Source organism: Stomoxys calcitrans, chromosome 2 (genome assembly GCF_963082655.1).
Source record: "Stomoxys calcitrans chromosome 2, idStoCalc2.1, whole genome shotgun sequence".
Lineage (NCBI taxonomy): Eukaryota > Metazoa > Arthropoda > Insecta > Diptera > Muscidae > Stomoxys > Stomoxys calcitrans.
The window spans coordinates 210,660,773-210,686,760 of NC_081553.1; the positions used below are offsets into that span (position 1 = coordinate 210,660,773).

The window sequence follows — 25,988 nt, forward strand, 5'->3', positions numbered from 1 at the left end:
TATACTTTGGAAAAGGATAGTTTCAATATTCTTTGCCTTGGGAAAGGGTGGTTTTAGTAATCCTTCTCTTGGGAAAGGGAAAATTAAGTGCTTTTACCCCTGGGAAAGCAAACTTTGAGTACTCTATCCCTCGGAAAAGTGTAGTTTTGGTACTCTTTTAACTGGAAAAGGGTAGTTTAAGTATTCCTTCCCTAAGGAAAGGGTAGTTGGAGTACACTTTCTTTTGGTAAAGGGAGTTTAAAAACTTCTTCCCTTAAAGAAAGGGTAGCTTTAGTCCCCTTTCACTTAGAAAAGGGAGTTGGAGTACTTTAAGCACACCTTCCCTAAGGAAAGTGTAGTTTTAGTACGGTTTCCTTAGAAAGAGATAGTTTAAGTATGAGTTTCTTAGAAAAGGGTTGTTTTAGTACGCTTTCCTCAGGGAAAGGGTAGTTTTAGTACACTTTCCTTAGGGAAAGGGTAGTTTTAGTACGATTTCCTTAAGGAAAGGGTAGTTTTAGTACGATTTCCTTAAGGAAAGGGTAGTTTTAGTACGTTTTCTCCAGGGAAAAAGTAGTTCTAGTACTCATTCCTTTGGAATAGGGTAGTTTTAGCACTCTTTTCTTTGGGAAATTAAAGTTTTAGTACTCTTTTCCTTTGAGAAAGGGTAGTCTTAGTACTCTTTCCTTTGGGAAAGTGGAGTTCTAGTACTCTTTCTCTTGGGAAAGGGTAGTCTTAGTACTCTTTCCCTTGGGAAAGGGTAGTTTTAATATTCTTTCTCTTGGGGAAGGGTACTTTTAGTACTTTTTCCCTTGGTAGCTTTAGTACTCTTTCCTTAAAAAATTATAGTTTTGGTACTCTTCCCATGAGATATATTAATTTTAGTACCCTTTCTTGGTTTTTGTACTCTTTCCCTTAGGAAAGAGTAGTTTTAGTACACTTTCCTTAGGGAAGGGGTTGTTTTAGTACGCTTTCCTTAGGGAAAGGGTAGTTTTAGTACTCTTTCTCCAGGCAAAGGTTAGTTTTAGTACTCTTTGCCCAGGGAAAGGGTAGTTTTAGTACTCGTTCCCCAGAGTAAGGGTAGTTTTAGTACACTTTACCAAGGGAAAGAGTAGTTCTAGTTGACTGTTTCCAGGGAAAGGGTAGTTTTGGTACTCTTTCGTTTGGGAAAGGGTAATTTTAGTACTCTTTCCCTTGAGAATGGGTAGTTTTAGTGTTCTTTTCCTTAAGAAATGGTACTTTTAGCACTCTATACCTTGCAAAAAGGTGGTTTTGGTACTCTTTCCCTTGAAATAGAATAGTTTTAGTACACTTTCCTGGGAAAGGGTTGTTTTAGTAATCCTTCCCTCGTGATAGGGTAGTTTTATTACTCTTTGCCATGTGAAAGGGTAGTTTAAGTACTCTTTCCCTAGTTTTAGTACTTTTTCCCTTGGGAAAGGAAAGTTTTAGCGCTCTTTCCTTTGGGAAAGCTAGTTTAAGTACTCTTTCCATTGGGAAAGGATAGTTTTAATACTCTTTTCCTTAGGAAAGGGTAGTTTTAGTACACTTTTCCTTGGGAAAGTGTAGCATTAGTACTCTTCCCCCAGGCAAAGGTTAATTTTAGTACTCTTTGCCCAGGAAAAGGGTAGTTTTAGTACACTTTACCAAGGGAAAGACTAGTTTTAGTACACTTTACCAAGGGAAATACTAGTTTTAGTACACTTTTTCTAGGGAAAGGGTAGTTTTAGTACTTTTCCCTTGGGAAAGGGAAGTTTTAGCGCTCTATCCATTGGTTTCCTTTGGGAAAGGTAGTTTAAGTACTCTTTCCATTGGGAAAGGATAGTTTTAATACTCTTTTCCTTGGGAAAGGGTAGTTTTAGTACTCTTTCCCTTGGGAAAGTGTAGTATTAGTACTCTTTCCCCAGGCAAAGGTTAGTTTTAGTACTCTTTGCCCAGGGAAAGGGTAGTTTTAGTACTCGTTCCCCAGGAAAAGGGTAGTTTTAGTACACTTTACCAAGGGAAAAAGTAGTTTTAGTACACTTTTTCTAGGGAAAGTTTAGTTTTAGTACTCTTTCCCCAGGGAAAGGGTAGTTTTAGTACACTTTCCGCAGTGAAAGGGTAATTTTATTACTCTTTCCCATCGGCAATATTAGTTTTAGTACTTTTTCCCTTCGGAAATAGTAGTTTTAGTAGTCCTTCCCTTTGGAAAAAGTAGTCTAAGTACTCTTTCTCTTAGTTAAGTATAGTTTCACTACTCTCCCTTTGGATAGATATAGATCAGCTGGCATTGTATCTAGACAAAATCTTTTCATACAAACCGATTTTCTGATTTGATTGCTCCCTAAAGGATGCAACCATCATTCGGTTTGGCTAAGATTGTGCATGTGGTGTTGTTATGTTATTGACTTCTAACATCCAACATCGAATGGGCCGATAGGCGATATAGCTCCCAAACAAACCGATCGTCTGTTTTGACTTCTGGTGCTTCTAGAAGACGCAAATCTTCTTCGGCTTTGTCATAAATAGAATTATCTGTAACTACTACATAAACGTATGTATGCACGTTCTTTATTATTTCATGTTTCATTTTTTTTTGTAATTTTTCGTCTTTAATGACATTGCACGTTTATAATGTAATCGTAAAATATATATAATATCGGATATAGCACCTATAACAATATACAACACACATCTTTTTTTTTGTTGGAATTTTCCATCTTTCAGTAATCGCTAAGTATTAAATATTGCCCTAATTATTGCCTTTCCATTTGAGTTTGCCGCGATAATCGAGTTATTTAAGCCTTCGATTCTGCTTCACTGGCTGTGCCTTGAGATTGACCTTCACTGGTTTTGCCATCATCAACTTTGCCAAAGACACAGCAGGGACATTTTTCTTTCAATGCAATACGATACTTTGGATGACTTTAACAAACATACAGAAGATTAGCATAGGCTAGCAATCAATACTTTAAACTTACCTTATACCATAAACAATGGGATTGTAGCAAGCTGCTGTCTTGGCGAAGGTGGCACCCCAAATTGTGTTCAGAGGGGTTAGACCTTCATATTTCCAAACTCCCAAAGTATTGATAACCAAATAAGGAGTCCAGGCCATAAACCACAGGCTAATGGTTACCAAGGCAACTTTAGCTAATTTCCCTTCGGCCGATTTCTCGGCATCTTCGGATGAACGCAGAGATTTAACATTCATTTTCTTGGCTTGTTCACGCATAGCTTTTTCATGAGCCGAGACAGCCTGAAGACAGGTAGAAGAATATATTTATGGTAAACCTATGATTTGAGTTTCCATACTCACCGCAATGATAAACCAATAGGAATAGCATATCAGGAACAATGGTGTATAATACACAAACATGCTATAGGCAATCAGATAAGAACGCGGATTCCAGTCACGCTCCAAGTAATCAATGCCGCATGATGTTAAATTGCCCTCGGGTACATATCTGAAATTTTTTTGTAACATAAGTTTTCTTTTTGTTCCTGTAAATGGGATGCGACTCCCTTTACCTGCTCCAGCCCAGCACTGGGGCAAATGTCCAAATGCTCGCCATACACCAAATAAACAGTATCTTGAAGATGGCATATTTGATAGTCATGGGCTGACCTGCCATACCTCGCACTATAACATTATAACGATCCAAAGAGATCATACACATGGACCATATGGAACTGCAACCGAACGCCGAACCCAGACCAGCATATATATCACACATCAGTGGACCCAATATCCAGGTTTCATAGAACAAATTAATTCCCATCATTGGGGTATTGGTGATCATAATACCAAAATCGGATAAAGCCAAATTTATAACCAACAAATTGGCGGGTGTGCGCAGGGATTTCGTTGTGGAAAAAATGTAGATGACCACACCATTACCGCACCATGATATGATGCCAATGAGAATCATAAACCACATGAGAATTTTATTCCACATTGGATCCATGGGTGGAAATTGATTCCAATAGGGATGCACTAAATGGGCCATATCGGGTGTAACCTAAAAGTCGAAATTACATTAATTGTATATTTGAGTGTGAGTATCTTTATTGGCGAAATTAGTTTTAGTACTCTTTCCCTAGGGAGAGGTTAAATTTAGTACTCTTTCAGTACTCTTTCTCTAGTGAAAGGGTAGTTTCAGTGCACTTTCCCTAGTGAAAGGGTAGTTTCAGTGCACTTTCCCTAAGGAAAGGGTAGTTTATGTACTATTTTCCTAAGGGAAGGGTAGTTTTAGGTTTCAGGAAAATAGTGGTTTTAGCACTCTCTCCCTGGGGAAAGGTTGGTTGTAGTACTCTTTCCCGAGGGAAAGGTTGATTTTAGTACTCTTTCCCTTGGGAAAGGGTAGTTGTAGTACTCTTTCCCTAGTGTAGTGTAGGTTAAGTACTGTTTTCTCTGGGAAAGGGTAGGTTTAGTACTCTTTCCTTAGAGAAGGGGTAGTTTTGGTATTCTTTCCCTAAAGAAAGGGTGGTTTAAGTACTCTTTTCCCAGGAAAAGGATCGAATTACTACTCTTTCTCCTAGGAGAGTGTACTTTTTTCCTTGGGGAAGGGTAGTTTTAGTACTTCTTTCCTGGGAAATGACAGTTTCAGTACTCTTTCCCCAGTAAAGAAGGGAGTTTTATTGGTCTTCCCTCAGGAAAAGAGCAGTTTTGGTACTTTTCCCTAAGGAAAGGTTAGTTTTCCTAGGAAATGGGTTATTAAGAACTCTTTACCCAGGGAAAGTGTAGTTTTAGAGCTCTTTCTCTTGGGAAAGGGTAGTTTTAGTACTCTTTCCTTAGGAAAGGTTAGTTTTAGTACTCTTTCCTTGGGAAAGGTTAGTTTTAGTACTCTTTTTCCATTGAAAGTGTAGTTTTAGTACTCTTTACACAGGGAAATGGTAGTTTTAGTACTTTTTCCCAGAGAAAGGGTAGTTCTTGTACTTTTTCCCCAGGGAAAGGGTAGTGTTGGTATTTATTCCCTTGATAAAGTATAGTTTTAGTACCTTTTCCCTTGGAAAATAGTAGATTTAGTACTCTTTTCCTAGGGAAAGAGTAGTTTTAGTAAAGTTTGCCTTGGGAAAGGGTAGTTTTAGTACTCTTTCACTTGAGAAAGAATAGGTTTAGCACACATTGCAGGGGAAAGGTTATTTTTAGTACATTTTTGCAGGGGAAAGGGTAGTTTTAGTACTCTCTCTTGGGAAGGGATGGTTTTAGAACTCTTTCCTTTGGGAAAGGGTAGTTTAATTATTTTTCCATTGGGAAGGGGTAATTTTAGAACTCTTTCCCTTTTGAAAGGGTAGTTTTAATGCCTTTTCCCTTGGTAAAGGATGGTGTTAGTACTTCTTACCTTTGGAAAGGTCAGTTTTAAAACTCTTTCCCTAGGAAAAGGGTAATTTGGGTACTTTTTTCCTTTGGGAAAGGGGAATTTAAGTACTCTTTCCCTTGGGAAAGGTTAGTTTTAGTTCCTTATCCCTTAGGAAAGGGTAGTTTTAGTACATTCCCCCTAGGGAAAAGTCAGTTTTAATAGCATTTTCCTTGGGAAAGGTTAGTTTTAGTACTCTTTCTCTTGGGAAAGCGTAGATTTAGGGACCTTTCCCCAGGAAAAGAGTACTTTTAGTACTCTTTCACTTAAGAAAGGTTAGTTTTAGTACTCCTTCCCCGGAGACCGAGTAGTTTTAGTACTCTTTCCCCAGGGAAAGGGTAGTTTGAGTTCTCTTTCCCTAGGGAAAGGATTGTTTTAGTACTCTCTCCCCAGGGAAAAGGTAATTTTAGAACTCTTTTCCCAGGGAAAGGGTAGCTTTGGTACTCTTTCCCCAAAGAAAGGGTAATTTTTGTACTCTTTCCTTTGGGAAAGGTTAGTTTTAGTAATCTTTCCCTAGAGTAGATGTGGTTTTAGTACTCTTTTTGTAGAGAAAGGGAAGTTGTAGTACTCTTCGTGTATAGAAATGGCAGTTTTGGTACGCTTTACGTAGGGAAAGGGTAGTTTTAGTACTCTTTACGTAGAGAAAGGGTAGTTTTAGTACTCTTTACGTAGAGAAAGGGTAGTTTTAGTACTCTTTACGTAGAGAAATGGTAGTTTTAGTACTCTTTGTGTATAGAAAGGGTACTTTTAGTATGCTTTGCGTAGAGTAATGTAGTTTTAGTACTCTTTGCGTAGATAAAGGGTAATTTTAGTTATCTTGCCCTAGAGAATTTCCCTAGAGAAAGTATAGTTTTCGTACTGTTGTTCTATAGAAAGGTTAGTTTTAGCACACTTTCCCTAGTGAACTTCCTTAGAGAAAGGGTAATTTAACTACTTATTCTTTCCTTTGCCTTGACCACTGTAGTTTTAGTACTCTTTTTTGGATATATTTAGCATTCTTTTCCTTAAGAAAAAAAGATTTTAGTTCTGTTTTTCCTGGGGTAGGAGTAGTTTTTGGTGGGAAAGACTAGTTTTGGATTTGATTTATTTTTCGTTCCAGGTCAATATCAGGCCACACAGTCTTGAAAATTTGGCAGCCATGTTTATATTCCCTCCTTATCAAAATCCACACTCTAATCATGGCTAGGTGCAGTAGTTATAGAAATGAAACCAAGTATACATATTGTTGTCCGCTATGACATTTAAGACGATCTAACTCCGTCCACCGTAGCTCAAAGGTAATAATGTTCGTTTATGATGCTGAACGCCTGGGTTTAAATCCTGGCGAGAACTTTCTAATGCTTGCTACATTTGTGGGGTATTGTGTCATGTTTAAACTTCTCTACCAAGTGACGGCGCTATGCGGCATGCCGTTCAGACTCGGCTCTAAAAAGGAGGCCCCTTGTCATTGATCTTAAAATTGGAATCAGACAGCCCTTGTTCCTTAATGGAATGCCCTTGTTCCTTTAATGGAATGTTCATGGGCAAATTTGCATTTGCAATCAGACGTATTTAACTTGAACACGTATCGCTCTGCTTGTGTATTGGTATTGGCTTACCATTCGTACCCGGCAATAAAAAAAGAGGTATTTTATAAAATTTGAATTTGCAAGCCACAGTGGAAGGGCCCACTTATATCGTAAGCTTTAGTTTTGAGTCTCTCACACAGTTCGATCGAAAACGATTTGCATGCAATGGGAAGTAGACTTTTCCTCTGCAGTTGCCACATACTGTCTTTTCTGCCAGCCGTAATGCATCTACGATCCTAAATAGTTTGCTGTCAACCCATCGGCTCTTGCTGCTTTGTTGTTCTTTAATGGGGTTACTGCTTCGCTTACCTCGTACTGACTAATAGGAATACATTCTATACTGCCATCTAGGATTGGTTCTGTGATAACCCCTTCGCTACCATCATCGTACATCCATTAGACATTCAGATTCACAAATCATGCTCTTAATTCGTTTGAGGGAATCCGTTTGACTCTTTCCTTGTTTATTTTCAATGGATTTGGCTGTTTTTTCATAAGGTCGTGTTACCGGCCCAGTGACTCAACCCTGGTCGGAGTCTTAGTCGGAGTATTAAGCCGGAGAGCGGTGCGGAGTCGGGGCTAATGTGCTCAACTCTGAACCAAACTCCGGTTCCGGCTTAATAGTCCGACTCCGATTGACTCCTCAGCCCTGGACTCAACCATGTTTTTACAGCACATGTTTGCTTCCATCCTTTAAGGGATATTGAAAGCATCTTACCTTATCTGTTACCGAACCATTTGCTAGAGCAGAAAAATACGGTCCCACCGGAGGTTGCGCAAATCTAGTTTAATAAATGGGAAAAATAGGTTTTAAAATTCTTTTCATATCATCATCGTATGTCCTTTACTTACCCTTCCATTTTGTTGACTAAAATAAAAATCCAAAAAATATACCTCTTCTATTTACAACGCTGTACTATTGGCGAAGATAAGCAATTTATTTTCTAATAAAATCTCATATCCTTTAGCGATTCCTTTTTCTTCATGTAGATGTAGTGGCTAAAATTGCTGCACCGAATTTAGTCTTGGCTAGGCGACCTGTCAGCTTTAAATGGTCTTTACTCACTTGCGTTTAATGTCTTTTACAGCCATTGGTTTTATAGGTTTTTCGAAAACCAAAACCCCTTTGTGGTCACAAAAGACAAATTCAATTAGGCTTATCTTTTCTACTTTCTTCAATTTTTTGCAAAATGGTTTAAGAATTATTAATGCTTATGTTTAAGTCCATACAAATGGCAAATGGAATAATGCTATTTGTGGGAAAAAAACAAAGCTCTCAAAAAAGGAAATCTGTATATGCCAATTTTGAGAGAATTCTTTGAGTTTGGATTCTGGCAAGATATATTTCATTTTTCTGAACTGAGTGACGTAGGAGGTGTTGATTACCGTGTAAAACAGTCCGCGTAACAGTTATTCGGCTGAAAAACAACAAGGCAGCAGGAGCCAATGGGTTACCAGCTGAATTATGAAAGGCCGTAGGCGATACATTGAAGTGCTTTAGTTCGTCTGCGCAATGTGGCTTGAAGAAAGCGTAGCCTTACTCAAAAAAAAGGAGAAACCACAGTTGGTGTCAGATACAGAGGAATAAGTCTCCATCCCATGGCATGCAATATACTTTAAGGCGGTCTGTATGATAAAATCAAAAATCAACAAGAAGCCAAGAAAAACAACAAGGCAGCAGGAGCCAATGGGTTACCAGCTGAATTATGAAAGGCCGTAGGCGATACATTGAAGTGCTTTAGTTCGTCTGCGCAATGTGGCTTGAAGAAAGCGTAGCCTTACTCAAAAAAAGGAGAAAACACAGTTGGTGTCAGATACAGAGGAATAAGTCTCCATCCCATGGCATGCAATATACTTTAAGGCGGTCTGTATGATCAAATCAAAAATCAACAAGAAGCCAAGAAGCACTGAAGATCGAGACTCTCGGAAATCGGATATTCAGAGTTCGGCAAATTAATCAAACGTCCTTTAGTAGTCAGCTATGTAAATAAGTAGGCCCTTTCTTGTTCTTAGGTGCGATTGCTTTTGAAGAACAGATGAACCGACATGGCTAGATCTGCTTAGAATGTCATAACGATCAGACCCCGTAACAATCATTACAGGGTTCAAGACCAATATTTCGAGGTGTTTCGATGTTATGATCATTACTGGTCTGAAACCAATATTTCGATGTGTTAGGAAGTATCAATTCCTTGACAGTTAAATTTTCTTAAAACATTTCTCTCTCCCATATCGAATAAAAAGTGACTAACTAAGAGACAAAACTTATGCGACATATATGCTCATAATAACATTTATCCATCAATTGCTAATATGAGTATGCATGCCACATGATGGTTATGACCATCCATGATTACTCTTCACCGAGATTTATTAGCATTTCGTTTGTATGGCTTCAGTTTTGGCATGTGAATGCGTTAAAGGCCTATTGTTTGTTGATTTTGTTAAACCTTGCTAATCCATTGGTTATGAGTTTAAAATATCATGGATTTTAATTAGTCTAACATTTGGTAGTTAGAGCTCAAACGTCAACCATCTTTGCAACAATTTTTGTCTTCAGGCTGTTATTTTAGTGGAGGTGAAAGTGTCCTAGTTCAGGTTTTTTTTTTGGGTAAGTCCATACAGTATTATTATACCCTACACCGCTACTGCGTTGTAGGAGTTTTATAAATTGGTGAAAATTTGAATCCATTGGTTAGACTATCGATAGAAAAACTTTGAGATTGCATATTGCCTCGTCCGTCTGTCTGTCTGGTCGTATGGCTTGGTACCTTCCTCAGAGTCAGGCATCCTTCCCAATTTTGGATCTCTTAACTCAACTCCACTTCACATGGAACGACGCCAGAGCTTTCAGCGTCATCTGACTGTTCACATATAATGGGACAGTCTGAACGGACAGCCCCTTCTTCACCATTCCTTCAGTATCACAAAGACCTCAACCTTAAAGAGGCTTAAACCTCTCAGAAGCCTACATTTGTACCTAATACCAAGCAATCCCCATCCAGTATAGACCTATCCCTGTTTATAGTTAAGCTTAGAAAAGGCGATGTGCCCAATCCCAAAGTCCCAGCCCAAATATCCCCATCCAGAAAACGATTTCCAGACTGTCAACAAGAATTCTCCCGGTAACATATCCATCACGCAGGCATATAGCCTGTCCAATGACGCACCGCCAGCTCGCATCGAAACAGAACAATGCCTATGCTTTGAAGCAAAAACATTTGCAATTTTATTTTGTTTCAACATTCAGCTTCATTCTTGGGGCACTACACTTTGCTCCAGAGATCAGCACTGCTGCAGTACCTGGTATCTTCTCAATAATCCTGCGGAGGACAAATCTGCCCAGAACCTGATGCCATTCCAGACTTGTAAAGGTGGAAATCGGTCGTACCACAGCCGTAAACATGTGTGTACTACGAGTATTCAAGGACTAAGCGGTCGGTATAGTCTTCTTCTGACCCTTTTCTCTATTTTCCTTTTCCAGTTCAGTTTCTGGTTAAGTATGACGTCTAGGAATTTGACCTCGTGGAAAGAGCGGAAACTCTACCTCATTCTGGAGAAATCTTCTCGGTTTTCTGGTCAAAAGTGTCAGTTCCGTCCTCCTGGGGTTTATCATAACGTCACATTAGAGTGTCCCAAAAACAAAAAATTTTTTTGAAACGAATACTCTCCATTTTTGTACCCTCCACCGAAGGATGGGGGTATATTCATTTTGTCATTCCGTTTGCAACACATCGAAATATCCATTTCCGACCCTATAAAGTATATATATTCTTGATCAGCGAAAAATTCTAAGACGATCTAGCCATGTCCATCCGTCCGTCTGTCTGTTGAAATCACGCTACAGTCTTTAAAAATAGAAATATTGAGCTGAAACTTTGCACAGATTCTCTTTTTGTCCATAAGCAGGTTAAGTTCGAAGATGGGCTATATTGGACTATGTCTTGATATAGCCCACCATATAGACCGATCCACCGATTTAGGGTCTTAGACCCATAAAAGCCACATTTATTATCCGATTTTGCTGAAATTTGGGACAGTGAGTTGTGTTAGGCCCTTCAACATCGTTCTTTAATTTCACCCAGATCGGTCTTGATTTTATTTTTAGCTGCCATATAGACCGATCCGGCGATTAGGGTCTTAGGCCCATAAAAGCCACATTAATTATCCGATTTTGCTGAAATTTGGGACAGTGAGTAGTGTTAGGCCCTTCAACATCGTTCTTCAATTTGACCCAGATCGGTCCAGATTTGGATATAGCTGCCATATAGACCGATCTCTCGATTTAAGGTCATGCTCCCATAAAAGGCGCATTTATTGTCCGATTTTGCCAAAATCTGGGACAGTGAGTTGTGTTAGGCCCTTCGTTATGCTCCTTCAATTTGGCTCAGATTGGCCCTGATTTGGGTATAGCTGCCATATAGACCGATCTCCCGATTTAAGGTTTTGGGGCCATAAAAGGCGCATTTATTGTCCGATGTCGCCGAAATTTGGCACAGTGCGTTTAGTTAAGCTCCTCGACATACTTCTACAATATGGCGCAGATCGGTCCAGATTTGCATATAGCTGCCATTTAGACCGATCCGCCGATTTTGGGTCTTAGGACCATAAAAGCCACATTTATTATCCGATTTTGCTGAAATTTGGGACAGTGAGTTGTGGTAGGCCCTTTGACAACATTCTGCAATTTGGACCAGATCGGTCCAGATTTGACTATAGCTGCCATATAGACCGATATCTCGATTTAAAGTCTTGGCCTCCTAAAAGGCGCATTTATAATCCGATTTCACTGAAATTTGCCACAGTGACTTATGCTAAGCCTTTCGACATCCGTGCCGTATATGGTTCAGATCGGAATATATTTCGATATAGCTGCAATGGGGCATAAGGTATGCATTTTTTACCGGATTTGGACGAAAGGTGGATTACATATATACCCGAGGTGGTGGCTATCTAAAGTTCGGCCCGGCCGGATTTAACACCTTTTTACTAGTTTAACTTTGATTCCGTGCCGCCACGACATCAAAAGTTGGATATGTATTTTTTTAGGAATCTAGTTGAGTATTTTAGGTCCTAGCGTGAAATTAGTAAATTGGTTCCAACAATTGTGCCAACTACGGTCCAAATCGGTGTATAACCTGAAAAAGCTCCCATACAAACCGATCTCCCGATTTGAATTCTTAAGCCCCTATAAACCATAATTTTTGTCCGATTTGGCAGAAATTTTGAATGTAGTGTTCTGTTATGACTTCCTACAACTGTGTTAAGTATGGTGCAAATCGGTGTATCACCTGATATAGCTCCCATATAAACCGAACTGCCGATTTGATTTCTTGAGCCCCTGGAAGCCGCAATTTTTGTCCGATTTGGCTGAAATTTTGCACTAGATATTCTGTTATGGCTTCCAACAACCAAGCCAAGTATGGTCCAAATCGGCTTATAACCTGATATAGCTCCCATATAAGCTGATCTCCCGATTTGGCTTCTTGAATACTTACAAGCCGCAATTTTTGTCCGATTTGGCTGAAATTTTGCATGCGATGTTCTGTTATTACTTTCAACAACTGTGCCAAGTACGGTCCATATCGGTCTATAAGCTGATATAGCTCCCATATAAACCGATCTGCCGATTTGACTTCTTGAGCCTTTACGAGCCGCAGTTTTTGTCCAATTTAGCCACAACTTTGCACATAATGTTCTGTTACTACTTTCAATAACTGTGCCAAGTACGGTTGAAATCGGTCTACAACCTGATATAGCTCCCATATAAACCTGTTTCTCGATTATCCTTGTTCGGTTCCTAGAAACTTTAATTTTTGCTGGTTTGACAGAAGTTTGGTATGTAGAATAAAATTATGCCCTTAAACTAAGTTTGTATAAATTTTCAGCAGAATCCATAGTGGTGGGTTCCCAAGATTCTGCGCGGACGAACTTAGGACGCTTTTACTTGTTTAAAAGAAAGTCCTTATTTATAGAATCATTGTTCTTGCTTTAGTATTTATTTTTGTATGCATGTTCTTCTGTATCATTTCTTTAGTTTTTTTTAGTTCTATTTTTATCAAGGATTTTTTTTTTGAATTTTTTCGTCTTTAATGACATTTGCTGAAATGTTTTTGTTTTTGTATTGTTATATAAAAAAAAAGATTATTAAAAATTCCACATCAAGTGGTCATAAAAGGTATGTACTTGAAAGGCAACACCCGGCTGCCTTACGATTGTTTAGAAAAAATTTCTTAGTTTTAAAAATTTTACAATGAAATATTTTTATAAAATAGAGGTTCCTTTTTTTCAACAGGTTGAGGTGGTTTAGCGTCTGTCGTCGTCTTCATATCAACATCATCGTTAGTTAGAATTTCTATTTTTGAGTTCAGGCCTTAGTTTCTGTCTCGCTGGCTTGTGATTGACCTTCGCTGGCCGTGGTTCTGCCATCATCAACTTTGCCAAAGACACAGCAAGGACATTTCTCCTTAAGAGCAATGCGGTATTTGGGATGGCTGAAGACATGTCAAATGATTACAAGGTTATCCAAATGAGAATAATTACTAGAGTTCGAATTTGTATGCAAAATCGAAATTCCCATATCTATTATTTGGAAAATGTTACCACCACATTTTGTTATGAATGCTAATTTTGAAAACATAAAATCACTTGAAGACTTCCGCAACCTCACCTCATTTGCCAAATAATAAATGGCAAAATATCAATTTTGCATAAAAATCCGTAATCTATTTAAACTTACCTGGTAGCATAGACAATGGGATTATAGACTGTGGCCGATTTGGCAAAACAGGCTCCCCATACGGTATTCAAAGGAGTCAAACCCTCATAGCCAAAAAGACCAATGCAATTGATGACTGTGTAAGGGGTCCAGGCCATGAACCACAAGGAAATGGTTACCAAAGCCACCTTGGCCAATTTGCCTTCTGCCGATTTATCAGCATCCTCAGAGGAACGCAAAGATTTGACATTCATTTTCTTGGCTTGCTCTCGCATGGCTTTCTCATGGGCAGATACAGCCTTTATAAGGAAAAAAAAAAGAATTATTTTCTTGTTTTTTGCCTTCGGAGTTTTGAATTCACTTACAGCAATTATGAACCAATAAGAATAGCAGATCAAAAACAAAGGCATGATGTAGACAAAAACAGTGTAAAGTATCAAATAGCTCATGGGATTGATATCATGATTCAAATAATCAATGCCACATGAGGTCAAATTGCCCTCGGGCACATAACTGCAAAGAAAAGATGAATTTTTCACATAAATCTTTTTAAACTCTTAGGGCTTTGTTCACACTCTTACCGACTCCAACCAAATAAGGGGGCCAAAGTCCAAATGCCACTCATGACCCATATGAAAATGATCTTGAAAATGGCCAATTTTATGGTCATCGGTTGACCCGACATGCCCTTGACAATGACATTGTAACGATCCAATGCCACCATACACATGGACCATATGGAACTGCAACCAAATGCCGAACCTAATGCAGCATAGACATCGCACATCAATGGACCCCATACCCAGGTTTCGAAATATAAATTTGTACCCATCATTGGTGTGTTCATCACCATCATGCCAAAATCGGAGATGGCCAAATTGATGACCAGCAAATTGGCCGGGGTACGCAGTGACTTTGTAGTTCCAAAAATGTAAATAACCGTACCATTGCCGATCCAAGCCAGTATACCAATGGTAAATAGGTAGGTTGAGAGAATTTTATACCATATGGGGTCCATGGCGGGAAATTGACTCCAATAGGAACTGACCAAATGTGCCATTTCGGGTAAAACCTAGAATGGAAAGCAAAATGAATAGAAAGCAGGTATGAATACACTGAGAAATTTTTGCTTTTATGCCCTCCACCATGGAATAGATCATTCTGTTTTTTTTATTGGTGCAGGTAATTGGGGATTGGATGATCGCTTCAGATTCAAAAATGCTTTACATTCCACTTTGAAAATAAATCACTTCATAATGAAATTTCGGATTTCTTAGCTCTGTCTGACAGTGGGTGTTAGACGAAACTCAATTGACATTCCATCGGCTCCGATTGCCTTTTTCTAGCAACTCCAAATTTTCTGATGTTCTGCACAGGCTTCGAAACCAGGTGTTCAGCGTCATAGGCATTCTGGTCTAAGCCCTAGTAGATTTACTTTTTCCTACATTTGGCAGAAATTTCGTTCATAAAGTATTGGGTTGCCCAAAAAGTAATTGCGGATTTTTCATATAGTCGGCGTTGACAAATTTTTTCACAGCTTGTGACTCTGTAATTGCATTCTTTCTTCTGTCAGTTATCAGCTGTTAATTTTAGCTTGCGTTAGAATAAAATGTAAAAAGTATATTTGATTAAAGTTCATTCTAAGTTTTATTAAAAATGCATTTACTTTCTTTTAAAAAATCCGCAATTACTTTTTGGGCAACCCATACATTTATGACCTCTTACATTCATACCAAATACAGTCAAAATAGAGACATGCATTGATACTCACATAAACCGACCTCCTAATTTAATTCCATGAGCTTCTAAAGCCAAAACGAACCCCATATTCCAAAGCAACAGCTCTTTATACAATACATGCACCGAAGTCCACAACCCCCGGTAGCTGCCCTTTCGATACACCCTCTCGAACTACTACTACTAAATTTCCTATGAACATTCAATTAAAGAACAGGGGATTTATCTCTCATATCAATGAGTGCAGTCTGATTAAAGTTTAAGTTCAATGACAAGGGTCCTCTATTTTTATGCCGAGTCCAAAACGGCGTGCCGCATAGCGACACCACTTGGTGAAGAAGTTTTAACATGGCAGGATACCTCACAAATGTAGGCAGCATTAGTAAGGTGATAACCCCCGTTGAAAATTTGTTCTGATTTTCACGCCGGTATTTGAACCCAGGCGTTCGGCGTCATAGGTGAACATGCTAACCTCTGCGCCACGGTGGCTCCCTCGGTATGCGTGTCCTAATTCGCCCCTCTGTCTGTTGAAATCACACTACAGTCTACAAAGAATAATGATACTGAGCTGAATCTTAGCTTACATCATTTTTTTTTACTATAAGCAGGTTAAATTCGATAATGGACTATATCGGACTATATTTTCATAAGGCCCCCACATAGACTTATCTCTCGAAGGTCTTGGGCCCATAAAAGGCCCATTGATAACCCTATTTTGCTTCTATAAGAGGTTTATATTGGGTTGCCCAAAAAGTAATTGCGGATTTTTTAAAAGAAAGTAAATGCATTTTTAATAAAACTTAGAATGAACTTTAATCAAATATACTTTTCTAAAACACGCTTAAAGTAACAGCTGATAACTGACAGAAGAAAAAATGCAATTACAGAGCCACAAGTTGTGAAAAAAATTTATCAACGCCGACTATATGAAAAATCCGCAATTACTTTTTGGGCAACCCTATAAAAGGTCTTGAGACCATCGACCGATCTCTCAATATAAGGTCTTGGGTACATACCCTATTTCCCCGAAATTTGGATCAGGTTTACAGAAGAGCTTTCTAGAAGGATCTCTCGATATAAAGTATTGGGCCTTTAAAACCTTGAGGTGAAATTTTCCCTCGTTGGATATCAGCGTTGATTTCATAAATTGCGATTGCTGTGCACACTATCACTACACGTATTAGCCGAGGTCCCAACCAGTTCAGGCCGTGTTATAGGACTATCTCGGTTGCTCTCGACCATCATCCGCAGCGCCAAAAAGATAAAAGTTTGAGATCAGATGAGCATTTAACACTGATGCTGAAGAATTTGGATTGAGTACATGACCAAGGTCCTCAACATGCCTCGTCACCGTCAACCTGCCGCTTTAAAACAAACCATCTTCCGATTGAACGTTTTGACCCTATAAGGGGCGGCTTTTTATCAGATTTGATAGAAATTTTGCACAACGACCTGTCCTTTGACCTTCAACATACTTGCCCCATATGGTCTGAATCAGTTCATAACCTAATATAGCTCCTATTTAAACCGATCTCGCGATTTTACTTCTTGAGCTTCCAAATGACTTAATTCTTATCCGATTTGGCTAAAATTTTGCACAGTGACTTTCTGACTTTCTGCTGTAACATTCGTGCCTAGTATGGTCCGAATCGGTTTTAAATCTGATATAGCTCCCATATAAACCGATCTCCCGATTTAACTTCTTGAGCTCCCAAATGACGTAATTCATATCCGCTGAAATTTTGCACAGTGACTTTTTATATGTCTTTTTACATACGTGCCAAATATGGTCTAAATATGTCCATTTCCAGATATAGCTCCCATATAAACCGATCTCCCGATTAAGCTTCTTGGGTCTCTAGAGGTCGTAACTCTAATTCGATTTGGCTGAAATTTTGCACGGTCACGGTTTCTATGACCGCTAATATAAGAGTAAAAAAATTGGTCTGAATCGGTGCATAAACTGATATAGCTCCCATATAAACCGATCTCCCAATTATACTTCTTGAGCCTCTGCGTAATTCTTATCCCTGTTGGCTGAATTTTTGCACAGTGACTTTTTATAACCTCTAATATACTCGCCAAATAGTGTCTGAATCGGTCCATAACCTGACATAGCTCCCATATAAACCGATCTCTCGATTATATTTCTTGAGCCTATAGAGGGCGTAATTCTTATCCGATTTGGCAGAAATTTTACACAATGACTTTTTTTGTAACTTTCAACATACGTGCCAAGTATGGCTTGGATTGATCTAGAAATTGAAATAGCTCCCATTTAAACCGATTTCCCTATGCAATTTCTTGAGCCTCCAGAGGGCGTAATTCTTATCCGATTTGGCAGAAGTTTTGCTCAGTGACTTGCTACCCTTTCTCAAAAAGGGTAATAAAACTATCTTTTCCTAAGGGAAAAGGTAATAAAACTGCCATTTCCCAAGGGAAAGGGTAATAAAACTACTCTTTCCCAAAGAATGATATGCTAAAACTACCTTTTCCGAAAGTACAGGGTACTAGGTTAGATTAGATTGAAAAGAGGGTGCAGATATAAATCCGCCCCATGCCACTATGGACATACACCTAATCGGCTTCTTGTGCGCTTTAAACACTATTAGGTAACCTCGAAAAAGAATATTTTAGGTTAGGAATTCCGTTCAAAATACTTACAAAATCCTTATTTGTTTTTCATACTCTAAGTTGGTTCATGTCTGGTATCGTGTCCCCACGGTATGCTGTTCCGCAGTGTTACATGCGTCACCCACGCCCTTAAATCGGACTGCGTCGACCTGAAAGGCTTCGGGTTAACCAAGTTTGTCGACGACAGTTCTCTGGCCTTTACTGCCAATTCGTCTGCTCTTTCATTCCCACTTACTCCGTTATGGCCCGGCAACCAAACGATGCGGATTGTGCCATCCTCCGATAAGGCGTTAATCTCCCTCTTACACTGCAAGACTGTTAGTGACCTTACGCTTCTGGTTGTTATTGCCCTTATAGCCATTTACTGTCCGCGTACATGTTCACACTCGACGTCCTCGCGTTAGTACCACACCACCCCACGCATTCCTTGATCGCCCGGATCGCAGTCTAAAACAGATCTCAGTCCCTGGGTTCTCAATGTAGGCCCCCAGGCCCACTCTGTCTGCTAGCTTTGATCCATCCGTGTAACCTGATCTTCCAGAGGGCAATACTAAGGTTCCGTCAGTCTAAGACTGTGCCACTGGCAGCAGTGTCTCGCACTCGACCTCAAGTGTCGTCTCAGATATCCGATCGGAAACCTTTTCCCTTGTACTAAAACTAGCATGGATTTTGTAATCCAAAGTTTTCAACAGATAAAATCGTTGTCTAGAACGGTCCTCGTGGGTCCCGAATTATTAACATCTTGAATTAAGGACATCTACAACAGGCCTAAAACCTTGGATGATGAATTATTTGTATGGTTTCCTGTCGTATTTGTCGTTTAAGGGATACGAAATCGTAGATCCATAGAGTGAAACAAGGAGTTTTTTTCTCAAGAGGAATATTATCTCCGGCACCATTTACACTCTTCTGATCCTTTATTGCACACCCTCTAGACGAAATCGAGATCGTATCACATTCGGATGACAGTATGTACGAACTATTCAACAGTATGGTTTCGGACCCTTAATTGATTAAAAATGTCATAGATTGAAGTTCAAAATGCGGAGTCAGAATAGCACTCGTAGATGAAGATTTCCCTCGGAGTCGGAGCCCGGTTTTAACTTTACAGTTCTGCACTGACTCTGCAGTTCTGAACGGGTTGAACGTCTATCTTTTAGAATCTTGGAGCTTTTTTTAGCTTCAGCCACATTATTCACTAAAACGGGCAGCAGAAGTACTTCGGCAGCTGAATGTGAGAGTCAATGGTGTAACGTTTCGTCCCACAACTATCCCAATATACTAGGTGCCCCATTCGACAGACCTCGTAGTTCTTAGGCACTTTTACTTCAGTTGTTTTTTTTTTACAAAGACAGGAACAATCTATGGCAGCCGGTTGTACATAGCGAATTGACTCGATGAAGTCCTTCATCGACCAGGGCTGCCGCCTCAGTGTACAAGACGCTGCTACAACAACAACATCTTGGGGTGTTGAGAAAGAAACATTTTTGACTACATATAAGACAGAAGTCATGTCAGTGGTAAAATATGTAGCGTCAGTGTGGGTCTGCCAACTCAGGGATACACAATGGAATATGATTCAGATTTGCCAAAATGCTGTTCTATGAACTGCAAACTGCAACGGGCTTTCCCATCCCTTCAGTTCTCACCTCCCATAGAAGACAAAAATCCTTTCTAAGCGGATACACAATTATGCGTTGTCTAAGAAGTATATACTGAGCTATTATTATGAACTGGATCCCATTCTGGCTTACCTTATCCGTTACAGATCCATTGCCTACAGCTTCGTAGCGAGGTCCAAAAGGTTGATTAGCAAACCTGAGAAAGTATAAAATTTTTAAAAATCGACAGTTTTTAAGGTTCTATGTCTTACCTTTCCATTTTGCGTACAAACTATATATTGGTTGATAATACTGAAAGTTTTCAAAAATTTTTCTTCGAATATTTGGTTGGTTGCAGACAACCTTGATGTCAACCAAATAAATAAAGAAAAAAGGTTTTGCTCCTCACTGTCATAGGTTGACAGTCGTTGTGGCTTTGGTGATTGCTATCGATATGTCTATGATTTTTATATGATTTGGCCTCAAACAATCGTTTGAGTAGAACAAGGAAGCTAAATTAGATTTTCTTAAGCCGCCTTTTCTTTTGATATTCTTCCCAAAGAATCACAATAAAAAAAAAGAAAAACGCGGAACAACTTAAGACGTTTAGGGTATAATTTCGAAAGAAGATAATAGAAGGTGTTTGATAGCATTTGTGACAGACATCTAGGTAGTAGTGTGGCAAACGCATATCTCTCTTTTATTGTGTTTATTTAAGCGGGTGTATATATTTTATGGAAAAGGGTTGTCATACCCATCATCATAGGATGAGGGCTTTGCTAACTTTGTAATTTATTTGTGTAAGCTCGATCCAGGTTTAAGCTCAATGACAAGGGTTTTCCTTTTTATACCCACCACCGAAGGATGGGGGTATATTCATTTTGACATTCCGTTTGCAACACATCGAAATATCCATTTCCGACCCTATAGAGTATATATATTCTTGATCAGCGGAAAAATCTAAGACGATCTAGACAAGTCCGTCCGTCTGTCTGTTGAAGTCACGCTACAGTCTTTAAAACAAGAGATATTGAGCTGAAACTTTGCACAGATTCATTTTTTGTCTATAAGCAGGTTAAGTTTGAAGATGGGCTATATCGGACTATATCTTGATATAGCCCCCATATAGACCGATCCGCCGATTTAGGGTCTTAGGCCCATAAAAACCACAATTATTATTCGATTTTGCTGAAATTTGGGACAGTGAGTTGTGTTAGGCCCTTCGACATCTTTCGTTAATTTGGTCCGGATGGGTCCAGATTTGGTTAGCTGCCATATAGACCGATCCTCCGATTTAGGGTCTTAGGCCCATAAAAGCCACATTTATTATCCGATTTTACTGAAATTTGGGACAGTGAGCTATCTTAGGCCCTTCGGCATCTTTCTTCAATTTGGCCCGGATCGGTCCAGATTTGGTTAGCTGCCATATAGACCGATTCTCCGATTTAGGGTCTTAGGCCCATAAAAGCCACATTTATTATCCGATTTTGCTGAAATTTGGGACAGTGTGCTGTCTTAGGCCCTTCGACATCTTTCTTCAATTTGGCCCTGATCGGATCAGATTTGGATATAGCTGACATATAGATCGATCCCTCGATTTAAGGTTTTGGGCCCATAAAAGGCGCATTTATTGTCCGATGTCGCCGAAATTTGGGACAGTGAGTTAAATTAAGCCCCTTGACATACTTTTGCAATATGGCACAGATCGGTCCAGATTTGGATATAGCTGCCATATAGACCGATCTCTCGGTTTTAAGTTTTGTGGCCATAAAAAGCGCATTTATTTTTCGATGTCGCCGAAATTTGGGACAGTGAGTTGTGTTAGGCCCTTCGATATCCTTCTTCAATTTCACTCAGATCGATCCAGATTTGGATATAGCTGCCATATAGACCGATCTCTCAATTTAATGTTTTGGGCCCATTAAAGGAGCATTTATTGTCCGATGTCGCCGAAAATTGGGACAGAGAGTTAAGTTAAGCCCCTCCACATATTTCTGTAATTTGGTCTATATCGATCAAGATTTGCATATAGCCGCTATATAGACCGATATCTCGATTTAAAGTCTTGGCCCATTTATAATCCGATTTAACTGAACTTTAACACAGTGACTTATGTTAGGCTTTTCGACATCCATGTTGTATATGGTTCAGATCGGTTTATTTTTAAATATAGCTACTAAAAAGAGCAATATTTTGTTATACACAATTCAACAATGACTTGTACTTATTAATATTTGGTCCAAATCGGATCATATTTCGATATAACTACTATGGAACATAAGAAATGGCGGATTTTGATGAAAGGTGGTTTACATATATACCCGAGGTGGTGGGTATGGAAAGTTTGGCCTGGCCGAACTTAACGTCTTTTTACTTGTTGTAGCTGAGTTCGAATGGCTATTACTACTTGTTTTTTATACCCTATACCACTACTGTGGTACAGGATATTATAACTTAGTGAATTTGTTTGTAGCACCCAAAAGGAAGAGAGATAGACCCATTGATAAGTATACCGATCGACTCAGAATCACTTTCTGATTCGATTTAGCTATGTCCGTCTGTCTGTCCGTCTGTCTGTCTGTCTGTCCGTCTGTCTACAGGGTGGCTGATGAAAGCCGCTACCAAAAAAAAATGTTATAACTTTTTTTCTATTTAATAATAATAATTTAATAATTAATTTAATTAATTAATTAATTAATTTAATTAATAATAATTTAATAATTAATTTAATAATTTAATTTAACATGAATAAAAGAAAAATGTATTCCATACACCGAAAAAAAAATGTAGCAATATTCATCATTGTAGCAATATTCATCAGCCACCCTGTATATTAATTTAGGTCGCAGTTTTCATCCGATCGTCTTCAAATTTGGTACAGACATGTTTTTCGGCCTAGAGACGAAGCCTTTTGAAATTGGAAAAAATCGGTTCAGATATGGATATAGCTCCCATATATACGTCCGTCCGATTTTCAGTAATAATGCAATAAAATGGTCATTTTGTTAACCAATTCTCTCGAAATTTGGCAGGAAGGATTTTTTTACGACTCTCGACATTACTGGTGAATTTCATGGAAATCGGTTCAGATTTAGATATAGCTCTCATATATATATATATATATATATATATATATATATATATATATATATATATATATATATATATATTGGGTTGCCCAAAAAGTAATTGCGGATTTTTTAAAAGAAAGTAAATGCATTTTTAATAAAACTTAGAATGAACTTTAATCAAATATACTTTTTTTACACTTTTTTTCTAAAGCAAGCTAAAAGTAACAGCTGATAACTGACAGAAGAAAGAATGCAATTACAGAGTCACAAGCTGTGAAAAAATTTGTCAACGTCGACTATATGAAAAATCCGCAATTACTCATTGGGCAACCCAATATATATATATATATATATATATATATCGCCCGATTTTCACTCCTAGAGCCACTGCAAGCACATTTATTGACCAATCTTGCCAAAAAAATTGAACAACACTTTCCTCGACGATTGCCACAGAATCAAAGAAGTTTGCTCGAAATCGGTTCAGATTTAGGTATAGCTCTCATATATATGTTCGTTCGATTTTGAAAAATATTGCAAAAAAGTGCTCATTTGTTAACTGATTCTGTCGAAATTTTGCAGGAAGGTTTTGCTTATGACTCTCAATATTACTGGTGAATTTCCTAGAAATCGGCCCAGATTTACATATAGCTGTTATATATGTAAATCGCCAGGTTTTCACCCCAAGAGCCACCGCAAGCGCATAGTTTGACCAATCTTGCCAAAATTTTGCACAACGCTTTCCTCGGCGACTACCACATTATCTGAGAAGTTTGCTCAAAATCGGTTCAGAATTAAATATAGCATATATATGTTCGTCAGACTTTGTGTAATTTGCCATAATGTTGTCATTTGTCAATCGTAGTTTTTATAGTTTGAAGAAATTTGCTCGCTGAGGTCCATCAAAATTGCTTCAGAATTGGATATAGGTCCCACATTGTACTTATAGGGTAGGTGTAGGGTATTATACAGTCTGCGCCGCCCGACTTTTGTCCTTCCTTACTGGTTTTTACTTCTAACTATGCCTAGTATGGTCTAAATCGGTTTATAACTTGATATAGCTCAAATATGAACCGATCTTTTGATTATACTTCTTGAGCTTCTAAATGACCAATTATTCTTCGATTTGGATGATGTTTTCTCCTATGACCTCCAACATACGTGCCAAGTGTGCCCTGAATCGGTCTAAACCCTGATATTGCTCCCATACAAATCTATCTGCCGATTACAGTCTTCAGCCTCTAGATGGCGCAATTCCTACAGATTTGACTGAAATTTTGTACAACGGTTTCTTCCATGACCTTAAACATACGTGCTAGGTATGGTCTATAACCTGATATAGTTCCCATAAAAACTCATCTACCGATTTTACTTCTTGAGGCTTAGCAAGATTTTAGTTGCTCAACATGTGCTTATCTACCCAATCTCGCCATTTGTGTGAACATTAACACCTTCCCAGAATTGTTTCACAATATTTGTATATTTACACACATAATATACAATATGTTGATACATATGTATTTTGTTTGCTTGTGGGTAAGATATTTACATTGATTTTATAATACAAACAAATAATTAACGCGCTTTAAGATTGTAAAACCCCGCATACGAGGTTGATTTTACAGCTAACAATTGTGAAGTCAATTCATGGTAATCAGAGAGGTCAAAAAGGAAGATCCGAAAATACAAATTGTGAATGTACAGAAGAAGTAAAAACACTCTAGAAGTCGGCATAAGTTGTCTATTTGATACCCTTTGCCACACAAAGTTTTTAAAATGTGGCCCAGGTATTTTTCTATGATTTTTGCCCTTATTGAAATGCTTTAGAATTCCTATAATTGTTGGAATAAAACTGTCTGTATTCACTGTGGAACATTTTTTTTTTGCCATTTTTATACCCTACACCACTACTGTGGTACAGGGTATTATAACTTAGTGAATTAGTTTGTAACACCCAAAAGGAAGAGAGATAGACCTATTTATAAGTATACCGATCGACTTAGAATCACTTTCTGATTCGATTTAGCTATGTCCGTCTGTCTGTCCGTCTATCTCTCTGTCTGTCCGTCTGTTCATGTTAATGTTGTGAACAAACTACAGGTCGCAATTTTCACCCGTCGTCTTCAAATTTGGTATTGGGGTGTCTTTCGGCCTTTCCAGCCTATTGAAGTTGGAAAAAACGGTTCAGATTTGGATATAGCTCCCATATATATGTTCGCCCGATTTGCAGTAATACTGCAATAAAATGGTAATTTCTTAACCGATTTTCTCGAAATTTGGTATGGGCGTGTTTTTCAACCTAGAGACGAAGCCTATTGAAATTGGAAAAAATCGGTTCAGATTTGGATGTAGCTCCCATATATATGTTCGTCCGATGTGCAGTAATACTGCAATAAAATTATCATTTGTAAACCGATTTTCTCGAAATTTGGCAGGAACGATTTTCTTATGACTTCTGACATTACAGGTGAATTTCATAAAAATCGGTTCAGATTTGGATAAAGCTCACATATATATGTTCGTCCGATTTGCAGTAATAATGCAATAAAATGGTCATTTGTTACACGATTCTCTCGAAATTTTGCAGGAAGGATTTTAGGTGTAGGGTATTATACAGTCTTCACCGCCCGACTTTTGCCCTTCCTTACTGCTATATTATGTGGTCCTTGTGGTCCAACCGACTAACCCTCCGCTACATGGTTTATCTTCTAGTCATGGCAAACAATTTTCTTGACATCCCTCGTATTTATTATATGCTTAATACCTTCAATGAATTAGCCGTAATAATTTATACGGATTCGCATTTATTTCTCTCTTTATTCTGGTTGTTTTCAGTAAAAGTCAACAATTCATAGAAACAACTTGGAAATTCAATTCATTTAAGTAGTGCGTGCTTAAGAAGGAGAGTTGTGGGAAATGACACATGGATATACATAAAGTGCCAGGATCGTCTTTTGATCATCAAAGATTAATGTTTGGGCTAATAATGGAAAATGGAAAATATTAATAGCTTATAGCTAAGCTTAAGGGTCCTGAGTACTGAAAGGTCCTTGTGCAACATCTCAAAAATATCCTTAAAGGTATGTATGTTAAAGATTTCATTAAATTTCATTAAACATTTCCTTAGAAATAACAAGTCAAAGCCCAAAAAGTAATTGCGGATTTTTTAAAAGAAAGTAAATGCATTTTTAATAAAGCTTAGAATGAACTTTAATCAAATATAATTTTTTTACACTTTTTTTCTAAAGCAAGCTAAAAGTAACAGCTGATAACTGACAGAAGAAAGAATGCAATTGCAGAGTCACAAGCTGTGAAAAAATTTGTCAACGCCGACTATATGAAAAATC

General features: G+C 38.4%; 3 protein-coding genes across 4 annotated transcripts in view; 1 reads left to right on the forward strand and 2 right to left on the reverse strand.

The window, feature by feature from the left end:
* LOC106092329 (mitogen-activated protein kinase kinase kinase 15) overlaps window positions 1-25,711 on the forward strand; it is a 61,486-nt gene extending 35,775 nt beyond the window's left edge. The window contains exon 10 of the mRNA XM_059361978.1: window positions 25,477-25,711. Coding sequence (XP_059217961.1) covers window positions 25,477-25,528 — 52 coding nt within the window. The 3' untranslated portion in view covers window positions 25,529-25,711. The remainder of the gene's footprint in view (window positions 1-25,476) is intronic.
* On the reverse strand, window positions 2,495-7,962 carry LOC106092326 (opsin Rh1-like). 2 transcript variants are annotated; one of them, XM_013259157.2, is made up of 6 exons: window positions 7,733-7,962; window positions 7,599-7,662; window positions 3,484-3,974; window positions 3,272-3,419; window positions 2,934-3,211; window positions 2,495-2,877 (listed from the first exon to the last, which is right to left on the reverse strand). In XM_013259157.2, the coding sequence occupies exons 1-6, from the start codon at window positions 7,738-7,740 to the stop codon at window positions 2,751-2,753; spliced, it is 1,116 nt and encodes a 371-aa protein (XP_013114611.2). In that variant the 5' UTR covers window positions 7,741-7,962; the 3' UTR covers window positions 2,495-2,750. The 2 variants fall into 2 exon arrangements, with proteins under 2 accessions (XP_013114611.2, XP_059217962.1); XM_059361979.1 differs by lacking the exons at window positions 7,599-7,662; window positions 7,733-7,962 and adding exons at window positions 7,083-7,162; window positions 7,474-7,582.
* On the reverse strand, window positions 12,979-19,994 carry LOC106092325 (opsin Rh1). Its single transcript, XM_013259155.2, has 6 exons — window positions 19,843-19,994; window positions 19,724-19,787; window positions 14,180-14,670; window positions 13,964-14,111; window positions 13,620-13,897; window positions 12,979-13,374 (listed from the first exon to the last, which is right to left on the reverse strand). Exons 1-6 carry the CDS (start codon window positions 19,848-19,850, stop codon window positions 13,248-13,250), a joined length of 1,116 nt encoding a protein of 371 aa, XP_013114609.2. The 5' UTR covers window positions 19,851-19,994; the 3' UTR covers window positions 12,979-13,247.
* Window positions 25,712-25,988: the final 277 nt, after the last annotated feature.

Bases quoted from the DNA above. Each gene is read 5' to 3' on its own strand.
- LOC106092326 (XM_059361979.1), bottom strand. From the start codon at position 7,570: ATGGAAGCAAACATGTGCTGTAAAAACATGGTTGAGTCCAGGGCTGAG. The intron at 7,163-7,473 runs GTTGAGCACATT...ACCCCATTAAAG, and splicing joins GAACCGGAGTTTGGTTCAGA to AACAACAAAGCAGCAAGAGC. The intron at 3,975-7,082 runs GTATGTGGCAAC...TTCGACTTTTAG, and splicing joins TACGGCTGGCAGAAAAGACA to GTTACACCCGATATGGCCCA.
- LOC106092325 (XM_013259155.2), bottom strand. The intron at 14,671-19,723 runs GTAAGCCAGAAT...TTTCCATTCTAG, and splicing joins ATGGATCTGTAACGGATAAG to GTTTTACCCGAAATGGCACA. The intron at 13,375-13,619 runs GTAAGTTTAAAT...ACATGTCTTCAG, and splicing joins CCCATTGTCTATGCTACCAG to CCATCCCAAATACCGCATTG.